This window comes from Solea solea, chromosome 12, assembly GCF_958295425.1.
Source record: "Solea solea chromosome 12, fSolSol10.1, whole genome shotgun sequence".
Taxonomy (NCBI): Eukaryota; Metazoa; Chordata; class Actinopteri; order Pleuronectiformes; family Soleidae; genus Solea; species Solea solea.
This window is the reverse complement of record NC_081145.1, coordinates 18450769-18463921: the sequence shown is the minus strand read 5'-3', so window position 1 is coordinate 18463921 and position 13153 is coordinate 18450769. Positions and strand designations below refer to the sequence as shown.

The following is a 13153-nucleotide window of genomic DNA, read 5'->3' as shown; positions in this document are numbered from 1 at the left end:
TCAAGTGAGAAGAAGTATACAGGAGTAATTGGATTTCCTTTTTCATTTTAGAGAATAAATTACCCAGTGGCAGGTCCCATTGTATCATCTCATGGTGTTAATATCCAGGTCTAAACATTAGGAGCTTTTCTTTATTACAAACAGTCTAAGGAAGTCTTACACGTCCTCACCACACACAATGCAATGACAATTTCCATTTCTGCTGCAATGATCAAACAATAACCTTGAGGCAATTTAAGACATTTCTCACACATTTTAAAAGGCAATAACATATCAAAAGAGTTCTGCTTAAAATTCAAAAGAAACTCGTCTCTGCCTAATGTCCCTTATGTCAACGTAGCAGGCTAATTCTGTACTTCAAAGAAAGTGAGAGGAGAGGATGATCCTTCTGTCGGTGTAATTGAGTTCAGTGTGTTTATACACAAGTGGAAACTATAACAAAGCACACAACCAGACGGCACAGGCTTGTGCAACTCCATCCACAGCAAAAAAAAAACACTGTCCTTAAGGAGAACAAGCTCCTCCTTGGCAAAAAAACACTTAATTTCTGACATGGTCTTTTGGGGGTTAGTTGTAGCCCAAAACCAAATTTCACAAGTGGAAATCTTTCAAAAAACAAAATTGACTCTTAAAGTAGGCATACCACTTTGCTTTAAAGGCTGGCTGAGGATGGAGTATTTTCCTTTTTCACTTTTGTATTTTGAGGGGTGTGCCCACCGCTATGAGTAAAAAGGATGTGAATACCAAAGATACATAGTTAATTCTATGATGTGGTACCATGATCGAAGACCGTGGTTGAAACGGACAGCTGTGAAAAGTAATGGTAACTTCATAAAATGTCGGGTTTCTGTTCCTGTGTCTACTCAGCTGAGACTTCAACGTATATTCATTTATTTATTATTTACTCACTTTACTGTTTTGCATGCCACAGACTTAACACAATCACTCAAGCAAAAATGTACAAATAAATTAAAGTTTCCCCACAAAAAAAAGACGAGCGCTCTCATTTTAATTCCAAAGTACAGCACATCCGTAGTCTTTGAGCAATCCAAGGGCAGCAATCCTTTGTTCGAACTTTTGATCTGTGAATTTCTTTCTCATCACGTCCCGAAACTCCCGAAGTTCCAACATTTAAAAGCAGTCACTATGCGAAGTACATACATTTTCATCCACCATCACTGATCAAAATTGAACATTTTCAGTGGATCTTCAGAGTCTCCTGAAGCATTCTGAGATACTTCCATGTTGCCAAGAACCATACTAAGCTGCAAAAGCACATATGCGAGACATGTTTTTAGGCCATATGGAGTAAACCCCATCCCTTTTACACAAGTTCGTTTTAGATCAACAAAGGAAGCCTGTGACTGGATGTAGCACTTCATTATTTAACATCTGGTCCAGAAGAGCTGGTCTGCGGCTGGTAGCAGAAGGATGTGGTTGAATTCATGTGTAAATGTTTGATTGCATTTTTGAATTGTTAAGTGCGGTGCTGCTTCTTGAGAGCATGTGTGTTGAGCATTAAGTGAAACAACTAAAAAAAAAAGAGATAATGAGCTGGACAGCTGAGCATTCTCAGACTTGTAATTCCTACCAGACAGAGGACTGTGTGGAGACTTGGGTGGGATGCTGCCGTGTCGGTTTCCTGGAGGCTACTTAGTAGAAGAATCTCCATCAGGCCTCATGCTGAAGGGCTCCAGGCGTTCGCTCTCGGGCAACATGTTGTTAAGGCGCTCCATCAGAGGCACCGTCTGGTCGATTCCCATCTGGATACGTCTCAGGATCATGGACATCTCGTTGACCTTCTGGATCTGTTCGGCATACTTGGCAAAGCGCTTCTGGCGCTCCTGCATTATGCTGAACAGCGTTTCTACGGACAAGTCCATCTGGAAAGAAACAGATGAGAGAATGAGACATCATCATCAACAACTGTCTCAAAGTAAAGCAGAAGCAATTAAAGTAGCTTATTATTAGACAACAGTTTACAACCATGAAATTATTGAAACATAGAACCAAAATTAAGTCACAATGACATACGAGGTCTTAAAACCCGTCAGCATTTTTGTCTTTGGAATATGACTGCAAAAAATAACATTTCTTACCTAAAAAGGTTTAAAATCAAGTCCATTATTGTTTTCCCTGGATCACAAAAAGTATTTGTTCTGTCCCTATAGCTGCAACTTTCTTTTTACATGGCTAACTTTCTCTGACTGTCAGAGAAATGCTATTCTGTTAAGGATATTTGAACATTCTTGACCCACTGTACACACACAAACATGATGACATTAATTATCATTACAATTTCTATTAATCATGCTCAGCTGTAGTTAAACAGGCAAATCCTCAGATTTGATCCTTACTTTCTTACAACGACATCAAACCAAAATACCACCACATGCCACTGTTCAGATGCTTCAGTTTAGTTTGCCTCCATTTTCACAGCATGACTTTAGGTTAATAAGTTAATTCTAGTTATAAACAACACCGTCTTATTTTTCTGACACATTCACAGTGGATGTAAAGCTAAGCTGCACTCACAACACCCCCTGCTGGACCATATGGTTGTCAATTCAGAGGGTGTTATTTGAACAGGGTGAATTTGAACAGGTTTTTGAGGTTCAAGTTTCAGTGTGGCCCAGGTTAGTAATTTACACTTTCATTTACCATGTTGGCATTAGTCCTGTTCCTTATATGGGGAATATGTTTTGGTAGGAAATCAAATATAATGCTTAATTCTAACTCTGTGCATATCTGTGGTATTCTCACCTCTTTGATCCTCTTGACCAGGGCGTTCTGGTCAAAGGCCACGGCTTCTGCACACTGATGTAGATGGTCCTGGTAGCGGATGCAGAGCTGTAGAACTTGGGTGGCATCCAGTCTTTCCAGACACACAGTGCTGGGCGATGTCTGGCCACTCAGCACTCCTGCAGAGACAAGAGCAGAGGCCTGACATGGACATGTGGACTTGACAAAAACGTGGTAATTATTATAATTAGCCATGCACAGGATCTGACAGAACTACCATCCTTGCTATTTCAGGAGCACACCTACACAGCAAACATGGCTCATTTTCTACTTTCTAACACAGTGCTAACGAGTTGCAGCGAGAATTAATTTCACAGTGTAGGATTTGAAAATGGCCCATTAGGGACTGGTGTAAGATGGGATGAAAATGCCAGCATGGTCATGTGAAAACAGAAATAGATTTTTGTCAGATACTGTCAAGTCTTACCAGAGAGAAACACACATGAAAATGTTAGATTTAATTCATTTGAAACTGTTGAAACTGTACAGATTGTTTTTCTGATGTGTGTTTTCTGATTTCTTCCAGTTTATGTTTCCTACAAAGGCTTTTCAGACATGTGCATTAACATCTTGAGGTAATTCAAAAACGCTTTAAAGCTTTAATGTGTTTTATACTGTGGATTAAAATGCATTTGCGCTTTGTATTAATAAATATGGTGTATTGAAAGTTTGTTATACTGACATTGAAGAAAATTATAATTTTTCATATATATATATACAGTGTCCAAATAATATGAAAGTTGACAACTTTTAAAACAGATTCACCACAAATGAATCACTATAAGTGTATTGTAAATATAAAGTGAGTGAGTTTACTCTTCATTTCATTTTGGTTTGTACTAAAGTAACGCTGTTAAAAATGGCAGTGAGCAAAGGGGGTACACTTAAATAGTACCTTTCAAAAGGGGCTGGAAGGTGGGTATTTCCTGAAGCTTGATGACATCTGGGTCATTGTGGATGTTCCTAAGTGACTGAGTGCCCTGAGTCACAACCACAATATCATCCATCTTGGCCTTCTGTTTTGCTGGAGATGGCACCACTGCAATAAAATGACAATCATTATTAAGAGACACAAATCATATCGCTATGTTACAATCAAATCCCTGTCTGGAAATGTCAACACAAATCTGAGAATGTCTGATGTATGCTTGAAGAATAAGGAGCTGACGATTTACTCTGATTTGTGCATGGCAAAATAACGAAAAATAATTTCACAACCTATACTATAGTCACTATAGTAAAATCAAGTACAGCTGAAACAAGTATAATCAATAATTAAATCAAATTATTGAAGTGTTTTGTGTCTTTTATTTAATTGCCACTGCCAAAGAGATCATATGTTTGACTTGTTTTTTCAGTTTTCAAGTCTGTCTGTGCATCTGTGCACAGCACAGTAAAGAATGCAGGTTATGGCATAAAAAAAGATATTATGTCATAAATATGACATAAAAGATTTTGATGGTGATCGGACACGGATTTAGATTTTTTAAGAGAACAATTGAGTCTGCAAGGGGAGTGTATTGACAAGGGACCTTGGTGGAAGTTTGCACTCTCTTAAAACTTTCTCTAGTTTTGTCAGATGTAGTATACAGTTCCTCAAACATGAATATTTCCTGATAGCCACTACTTCCTTTCATGGAAAGCTCAATATGAATGTTACATTTATTTATTAGACATACCATAACATTTTGAAGTCCATGTTAAATCTTAGAAACCGTGGTGGAATTTAAACACAATATTTAACTTCTAGGGGCAGGAGACAGCAGTCATGGAAATACAGCACTGCAGTCACTTCACTGATATATTCATTGATAACTTTCTATGCAGTGGCAGCAAATGTGCAATGTCACTTAAAATGTATTCTACATTACTAATACAGCAGACCAATGTAACTTAATGTACTTGTATGTATATAATTGTAATTATGTACATCACTATTTGAACTCAAAACATTCAAAATTCTGACTATTAATACATAATATGAAGATAGAGTAATATTTTGTCTGGAGATAAATGTGTTTTCCTTGTTTTGATGATAAGGGGTTTTGTTTTATAATTCACAGGGTGATAGATATGTACCTAGGTTCGGTCTTTTTCTCTTGTGCAGAATTTAATTTATAAGAATGTGTGCTTAATATGTGTTAACACAACTGAACCTGCATTTATGTGTGAATACCTGTGACCGAAATAAACTAACTAAATAAAAAAAAATTGACTATTGAATTGTACGATTCTGTAATTGCGTTACATTGATGGCTTTACCTGAGGAGCTGTAATCGGAGTGTTTGTGCTCCGCTTCTCCGCTCTGTTCTGCTCCCATGTTTACCTCTGGCTAGCGAAATAGCGGTTAGCTTTCGTCAACGTTGTCCAGAAACAGCAGCGAAACACACGCGGATATTTTCCAACTGACTACTACAAACTGTACTTCAAATAACCCAGTGCACACACCCTTAGACGGACAACAAGTGAACTACGCCTGCAGGAGTGGAGCTGAAAGTCAAAGAAGTTAGTCGCTCTGTGACGTTAATAGCAGCAACGCTAGCTAACATCAGGGAAACATTCAACTGATTCGTCTACAGCTTATAAGCTAACAGTCAAAACAGGCGGAAATAAATAAGACATGGTCCCAGCGGTGAGCCATACTGTTGCAGTTAAATTACAATACGATACAAAGCTACTGTTATATTAATAGCGGCACGTGACAACCACAAAGGTTTGTTTCAGTTCACAACACGGCAACTGACAAGCCAGCCTACTTCCGTAAATATTAGTCACGTGCACTAAATATTGGTCACGAGTTACGTTCTGGACAGACAAAGCCACGAGCGCCCCCTGCTGCTGAAACCTCTGAGCTCTGAATTAGATACGCACATAATCATTCCCATTGTGGAACTGAACAAAAACTAGACTTACCGTTTTAAAAGCACAAGTGTGCTTGCATTTCAAATGTCTTCCTCTTCTTTTGTGTCCCACATCAGTGTGGATTTTCAACTTCCACTTTAAAATGTTTTATCATGAGTTTTGTCACTTGACTCTTATTTTACTGATTGTACACTATCAACCCAGCTACTTGGGCGGCCACATCCACCGAACTCCTAGTGGAAATAAAGTAAGAGAGGCAAGGCTGAGATGGACAAAGTATGTTGAAGATGGAGCTGCCAGACAGGAGGAAAAGAGGAAGGGCCACAGAGAAGACACAGGGGACAGGGCAAGATGGAGGCAGATGATCTGCTGTTGTGACCTCTAAAGGGAGAAGCCGACAGAAGACGTACTCCACAGTCTCACAACTGGAATTTAATGTCATTCAATTTCAAGTAATACATGGTAAATGTTCGAATCTCGAGGACTCTTTCATGCTGTCACACATCTTTTATACCTATTCACATGCCACCTGCACATCAGGAGCAATGTGGGGTTAAGGTTCTTTCCCTGGGACACATAGGCATGTAGACTAGCGGAGCCAGGAAACAAACCCTCCACCTTCCAGTTAAAAGACAACTCAGTCTACCACTGACTCATCATCACCCAACAGACCGCAAATATCAAAGTTCAAGTGGAGCACAATGGAATGAGTGTCTAACTTTATGACCAATTTCTGCCATCATAAAATAATATGACCTGACAGTTTGGAGAAAGGAAAACAAATGGATTAATAAAATATAAGGATAGGCGCCACTATCACTTCCATCATTAACCACCATAAAGACCATCACAAAGTTTTCCATGTGTTCGCACATGAGCGACCATTACTGACCTGTCCGCACCTCAGCCGACTCATTGTTCATGCCTCAAACTCTCTGTAATATTTAAAATATCAAATTTGTGGTGTGGAATTAATCTATATCAAACATGACCAAATTATAGCAAATAAATGTATAGATTATAAATTAGGAAACCTAATAAAAATCATATAGCACTCATGATATCCCAAATATTGCATACTTCCTCTCTTCTTTTTATTAATTGTGCCTCTATCAACATTAGTTTTCCCTAGTTTAGCAGTGTGTAACAATACGAAAGATGAAGATTAAACATGACTAAGACATTAATTATTTTATTGTTCAAATTATGAAAATAGACTTTCAATACTCAGTGTATCCCCATTGGGTATAAAATGAGAAAATTGTTGTTTTTTTCACACAGGAAATATTTAATCAGGTCATAAATTAGACAATAAGAGAAATTATAACTGTAAAAGATGCTATATACATATAATAGATAATATAAAATAGATTCACAACATGGAAAACCTTCATGTGGCGATGCTGAGCCTGGTTGCATCTAGCACGATTTTCCCCTTGGTGGCATCAAGATGGTCGTACTCTTCAATGAGGGAGCTAAGAGAGGTGACAGCCTCTGAAAAGCAGCTCTGCTCCATCCCATCTATGTGCAGATAGTGATGTAAATGAGCCTAAAGAACACACAAAAAGAAAAAAGACCACAGAGTTTAGTTACAAAAAAATACAAACAGCAGTATTTCATATATAGATTTACATTAATCTGCCAGCTGGTTTGAATACATTTGGAAATATGTAGAAAACTATTTGCATTTAGTTAACAGTGCAGAGTTTTCATTGTTGACACTTTTACTCTGGAGGTAGGGTATGGTCTGTTTCAAGCCAAATAGCTGCACAATAACAAGGTCTGATTCTTGCTGCATCTGCCAATGACTTAAAAGGCACCTTCTTCCTGTAGAGCTTGGTGAAACGTTCGCTCAGCTCCACAAATGTGGACTTCAGACAGGTGTTGTTGGCCAAGGCTAACAGGGAGTGGGAGTGACCCACAGGAGGCACTGAACACAGGCCAGTCTTCCAGCCCTCCTGGTTCCAAGAGACAAAGGGAAGTGATGGCCTGAGTCTAGAGCAGAATGATAAAAACAGCAAAGGGCATTGAGGCGACAACACACAACACACAACACACTCACAGCAGCAGTTTACAGTTTCTCACGACAAGTATTAGGTGCAAACACTTGTTGTTGGTATGTATACGAGTGTGTGTGGAGGTGTTTGGGCTGTTCAGGATAAGCACACTGGGCTGTCTTTTTAGGTGCAAAGAGTGTGTAAGGGGAGGGATGGTGCTCTGACCTCTCAATGTTCCTGCGGAGGTCAGACACCTGCACGTTTCCCCTGACCATGAGAGCACAAGCCAGGTAGAGGCTGTGCTTCGGGTCGGCTCGGATTAGCTGGTGGTTTTTACTGAAGGCATCGCTGAACATCTGATCCAGTCTAGAGGGCAGAGTTTGACAACAAAGACAAGAAATTTAACAAAACACAGAAATAAAATCCCAGAAATCCAGCTGAATGTTAATACTGCAGGAAATACTTGGGGAAAACACTGAGGCAGTCCATCATCACGTGAAGTTATATGTATTGTGTCTGTTGTGATGCTAACCCATCTACAGGACCAGTGCTACTTCATCACAGTTCAAATGGACAGCCTGTGGCCAAGTGGAAAGGAAATCGCTTGTGGAGGGTTACCAGGGATAGGTAGAAGTAAAAGCAGAAGCAGAAAATGATGTGTGTGCAAACATAAGATATTCTAAAGGACTATTTTAATATAATAGCTTTGTAAGGTAAGGTCATATAAGGAATAATAACATGAGGCATTATCTGCTGCAGATAAAACAACTGTGAGGTAAAAGCAAGGCTGACCTTCTGGAAGGGACATTGACATCTGCCAGTGTGTAGATCGGAGTGAGGCTGGGCACCAGGTAGTGTAACCGTGGGAAAGGCACCAGGTTCATGGCGATCTCATTCAGATCCATGTTGAGAGAACCCTCAAAACGGGCTGAGCTGAGACAGAGGATATAAGACACATTTAACATTAATCTTGGTGTATGTTGTGGTTTTTGCTGCCCCTGGCTCCCAACTGCACAACAACAAAAATACAGGAGATTTTGGATACACCTTATATGGAGGTATACAAAATGTATATAAATGAGACAAAAACATGTGATACAACATTAACAATATATTGTCTACCATAACAGTTTGTGTTGGTAATAAGATGTGTTAGGCTTTAAATATGTTTGAATATCCTCTATGTGTTGTTATATTTTGAGTTCAACATAAACAAGAAGAACAAAAACTAGGTGACTGACAAAATCTATAATACCAGGAGAGAAGCCTGTCTGGAAGCAAGCAAAGGAAAACAAAATAATACAAGAAAAGACCATACCTGGTAATATTGAGCAACAGGTTAGCAACGATGTTGTTCATAGCATCAAAGGGCTTCTCTGCACCACTGAGCCCACCTCGCCCAGAGATGATGGCGCTGTCTCTCTTGATCACAGACCCTGGCTTCCCACCATCAGACATGTATTTAATCTTATTCACAATGTCAACCAACGACTGGAGGAGGAAACATGAAAGTAAGTGTTCATACATACTATATAGTACAGATGTTTACATTAAGAGAGGGGGGGAGATGAAACACATCCATACCTGGTTTTCCACAGGAATGACACAGTCAGCATGCTCTGTGAGCTCCTTCATGGCAAGAACGCTGTTGTAAGGTGAGGTGATGACATCATCCTCCGCAGATGGATAGACTGAGGTGACGATTCGGCACACGTCAGGGAATTCCTCCTCCAGGAGTTTCAGCACTTTGGTCCCCAAGCCAGAACCAGTACCTGAGCATTAGTGGATATATTTTTAACACAAATCTGCACTTTACCCTCTGAATTATTCATTTACTGAAGCACAGACTGTTTTTCAAGGATACATTTTGCATTTGGTCAAGCAGTTTATTCCCTTACCTCCTCCCATAGAATGAATAAGGAAAAAGCACTGCAGACAGTCACAGTGCTCTGCTGCTTTCCGCAGCTTGTCCACTATCTGCTCCCTGTAGGCTGAGCCATACGTCATGTGTCCAACTGCCCTGGACAAGGAAACAGAGCATCACAGACAGTTGCGGGCTTATTACATGAACAATAATGTGTGTAAATGTAGTGATTTATTATCGCTTATGGGTCAGATCTATATAAATAGATAAAGTCATAGATAGATGGATATTTTCTGGGGATTTTTGCTAGCTTTGACAAAGAAATCATTGAGAAAAACATAATTTCCAGGTATATATTGTACACGTTTAAAAACAATCTGTTCCCTTCACATTTTATTAACTTCAATATTAAAGGCTGAAGACGACCATTGTTGGACAGGACAAATCTGTATGGAGCACAGCATTAATATAAGCCAACCCTAGCACGTCTGCAGTGAATAAATTTCAGTCACGGAAAAGTTATAATTTAGCACTTGTTTCTGAACAAAACAATGTCAATCCCTTAACACCACATCATCACAACACTGAAAGAATGTGAAACACCTGTTAATAACTATGAGTGTGAACAGTTGTCCCTGGTCATGTGACCCTGCAATCTTTGGTCAGTCCGTCTCTCACCAATTGTTGCCTGAGCCCGACACGTCTGTGAGGAGCTGGGTGCTGTCAAACACTTCTCTTAATGGGCCCTGCAGGATCTCATTGACCACACCCTCCTCCATGTCCACCAGCACCGCCTGTGGATTCAGATATGTGAGTGTGGAGCCAACACACAGATATCAATGTCTTTATATGCTCAGCACATGCAACTCATCATTCTATACCACTTTGAATTACTAATATAAACCACACCTACACATCCTTTAAAAAACTGAAACACAAATCTAAGTTCCTTTATTTATTTATTTATTTATTTTTTAGTTTAACAGGCAGTAGGAAAGGTTGGACTCCTCTCTGCATGTAATAATCTGTTGCTTTAGTCTTATTACATATTTTCTATGTAGTACTATAAGGAATGTTCTTTATTACAATGAAAGCTTCAAATAAGTCATATAGGTTTTCTGCCTCTCTCTGCCCTGGAACATATTTTAATGAGAGCAATTTGTCTAGGGTCATAGCTTGTTTTGGGATCTCGACAAAGTCAAGCATCTCTTTTAAGTGCTCTTAGGTTAAAGACGGTGATTAAGAATCCATGATTTCAATTTGCATTGAAATGTTATTGTATCTGTACTCATTACATAGATGTATCAGTAGATGCATAAATGAACCTGACCTGTTTGTTTCAAGCAGTTTCTGTTATTTGACAGGACTTACTCTGGCTTTGAGATGTTGGATTCTCTCACCGACACCACAGGCTCCACCATCAGATATCCTGGAAAAGCATACATGGACTACATTTGAACCACAGTGAAAGAGACATCTAATAGTTAATGCATGAAAGCAATTGTGTTTACCTTGAGTCCACATTCCTGAAAAAGCTACTGAGAGCCTCATCATAGACTCCTTTCTGAGTGGGAGACAAATACATAGTTTAAGAAAAGCCCTTAGATATTGAGGTAGGTGACTGCATGTTTTTCTTTCTTTCAAGGATGAGCTAAGTCAAAATAAGAATAGGCTTCTCTTAAAGTTTAATAATCCCCTTAGGGAAAGTATTCCTCTGCATTTGACCCATCCTAGAATTAGGAGCAGTGGGCTGCCACACTGAGTAGCGCCCAGGGAGCATTGGGGGATTTGAACCGGCGACCCTCCGGTTACAAGTCAAGTACCCTTTCCACTTGGCCGCGGGGTACCAAAAGAACAAATCAGGCTTTCATACCTCTACCAATGTTTTCCATCACATTTGTCTGTCTGTGAGCAGAATAACTCAAAAGGTAGGATGGATTTTGACTTAATATTCTGAGGATGTAGGGTATGACCCAGGGAAGAAATTATTATAATTTGGTGGTGTTCCAGATTCAGATTCTTTCAGGGGTAGGGTTCTGACTGCTTTCTCCAGTTTACATACTTATGAGCATACACATTTTTTATTTATTAGGTATGATATTTTAACTACTTCTAATCAGCCCATTACATGGCAGCAGTTTAATATGTTTGTACGTGTACACATGATCTAGATGACCTGCTGCAGAGGAAACAATAAGAATGAGGAAGTAGTGATTTAGTAGTGAAGTAGTCACTTTAAACATAAACCAAGGACCAAACTGGGTGAACACTTCTGCCACTTCCTTGGGCATCATATAATCCTAACACAGTGGCTGGTAAGTATAATTGTTATGTACAATACATCCTTCTTGCACCTTTCATATTAAGCCTTTTTGTGCCATAGTTGAACTATTTTGTTTTAAGTCATTGACTTTATTTTTTTTAGACCGTCTAAGCACACATGAAAACCAAATTCATTGTATGCCCACAAACACTTCGTCATTTAACTTGATTCGGATTACTGTGATACATTGTGGAAGGTCTTCAGCTGTGACCTTAGAGTCTGTGTCTGTGTTTAAGTAAATTGACTATAGTGTGAGTTGTTCATCAACAGTTGCTGTTACTGCACTTACTTTGTTGACATGAGCGTGTTCACGCAAAGCAAGATCCCAAAACCTGCAGCCAATTTGGTTACCACACTGTCCCACTGAAGGAGAAGAAGAGTGTCAGTTTTAGGCAACCAATCCGTAGAGCTAAGAGTTAATTCCACCAGCCCCCGAAGCCCGGGGCAACCGAAGCTAACTAAGCTAACGTTAATTTCAACAGGTTTCACTCACCCTGGACAATAACAGACTGAGTCATGGCAGCAGCCACACACAAGCTTCAGCTGCCGCGTCGACTCAAGTCAAAGTCAATGTTGACATTTGTCCTCACACACAACTGTTGTTGCAAAACATGTTTGACAGTTTTTAACTTTACTTGGGAAACGCGCCTCAGCTCTTCCTCTTCTTTCCTGGCTGTCAGCGTTAAGTACGGGTTGGTGCGTTGCTGCCCACTATCTGCATTGTGACGTAATTACAAGATTAAAAAGTGTTTTTATTTTTTAAATTCCAGTTATTATATGATATTGATTTTTAAAAGTTTTTTTTGCCAATTTTTACATACATGTGGGTGGATTGTTGTTACATGTGGTGAGCCATTTCTCTTAAAAATGTCATAATCTTCAGCCTCATCAACATACAGTATTCATCCTTACCTGTTACAGAGAGCTCCATACATCAGGGACTTTACTATTATACTAGAGGATTAAAGGTACTGTAGTAACTCTTAGTAACTCCACTAATCATTTAAACTTTTACCTCAGTTTAGCATTTTAACTTGTAATAGTAGAGAAAGTAAAGTCCCAACAATAACATGATTCTGTTGTGTTCCTGCCATAATCATTATTCATAATGGTAGAAATTAATTTAGTAAAGAATGTAAAGTGTATTTATATTGTATACATCTCAATTAATGCTTCTTCTTTTTGCAATTTTCACCCTAATAATAGGGATAATCCAAATGAAAAAAAGGCATAACATCCATTACTGCGATATCTACAACAACTTCCCTGTCTCACTTTTGTTCTTCTTCATTCTATTTGTACTAT

The 13153-nt window shown here is 39.1% G+C and overlaps 2 protein-coding genes across 3 annotated transcripts; both read right to left on the bottom strand.

Annotated features, from left to right (window-relative positions):
• Window positions 1-881: 881 nt before the first annotated feature.
• On the bottom strand, window positions 882-7174 carry borcs5 (BLOC-1 related complex subunit 5). 2 transcript variants are annotated; one of them, XM_058645930.1, is made up of 4 exons: window positions 7053-7174; window positions 3698-3841; window positions 2764-2921; window positions 882-1883 (listed from the first exon to the last, which is right to left on the bottom strand). In XM_058645930.1, the coding sequence occupies exons 1-4, from the start codon at window positions 7081-7083 to the stop codon at window positions 1650-1652; spliced, it is 567 nt and encodes a 188-aa protein (XP_058501913.1). In that variant the 5' UTR covers window positions 7084-7174; the 3' UTR covers window positions 882-1649. The 2 variants fall into 2 exon arrangements, with proteins under 2 accessions (XP_058501913.1, XP_058501912.1); XM_058645929.1 differs by lacking the exon at window positions 7053-7174 and adding an exon at window positions 5065-5569.
• On the bottom strand, window positions 7055-13118 carry tube1 (tubulin, epsilon 1). The gene is made up of 12 exons (XM_058645927.1): window positions 12342-13118; window positions 12138-12211; window positions 11037-11089; window positions 10897-10954; window positions 10204-10319; window positions 9560-9681; window positions 9246-9433; window positions 8980-9152; window positions 8454-8594; window positions 7887-8027; window positions 7485-7659; window positions 7055-7213 (listed from the first exon to the last, which is right to left on the bottom strand). Exons 1-12 carry the CDS (start codon window positions 12364-12366, stop codon window positions 7055-7057), a joined length of 1425 nt encoding a protein of 474 aa, XP_058501910.1. The 5' UTR covers window positions 12367-13118.
• Between the last annotated feature and the right edge of the window lie 35 nt (window positions 13119-13153).

Coding starts and splice junctions, on each gene's coding strand:
- tube1 (XM_058645927.1), bottom strand. CDS start 12,366: ATGACTCAGTCTGTTATTGTCCAGG. Junction 12,212..12,341: donor TCAGTCTGTTATTGTCCAGG/GTGAGTGAAACC, acceptor CTTCTCCTTCAG/TGGGACAGTGTGGTAACCAA. Junction 7,214..7,484: donor CCAAGCTCTACAGGAAGAAG/GTGCCTTTTAAG, acceptor TGTGTTCTTTAG/GCTCATTTACATCACTATCT.
- borcs5 (XM_058645929.1), bottom strand. CDS start 5,122: ATGGGAGCAGAACAGAGCGGAGAAGCGGAGCACAAACACTCCGATTAC. Junction 2,922..3,697: donor CTTCCAGCCCCTTTTGAAAG/GTACTATTTAAG, acceptor TTGTCTCTGCAG/GAGTGCTGAGTGGCCAGACA. Junction 1,884..2,763: donor TGGTCAAGAGGATCAAAGAG/GTGAGAATACCA, acceptor GTTTCTTTCCAG/ATGGACTTGTCCGTAGAAAC.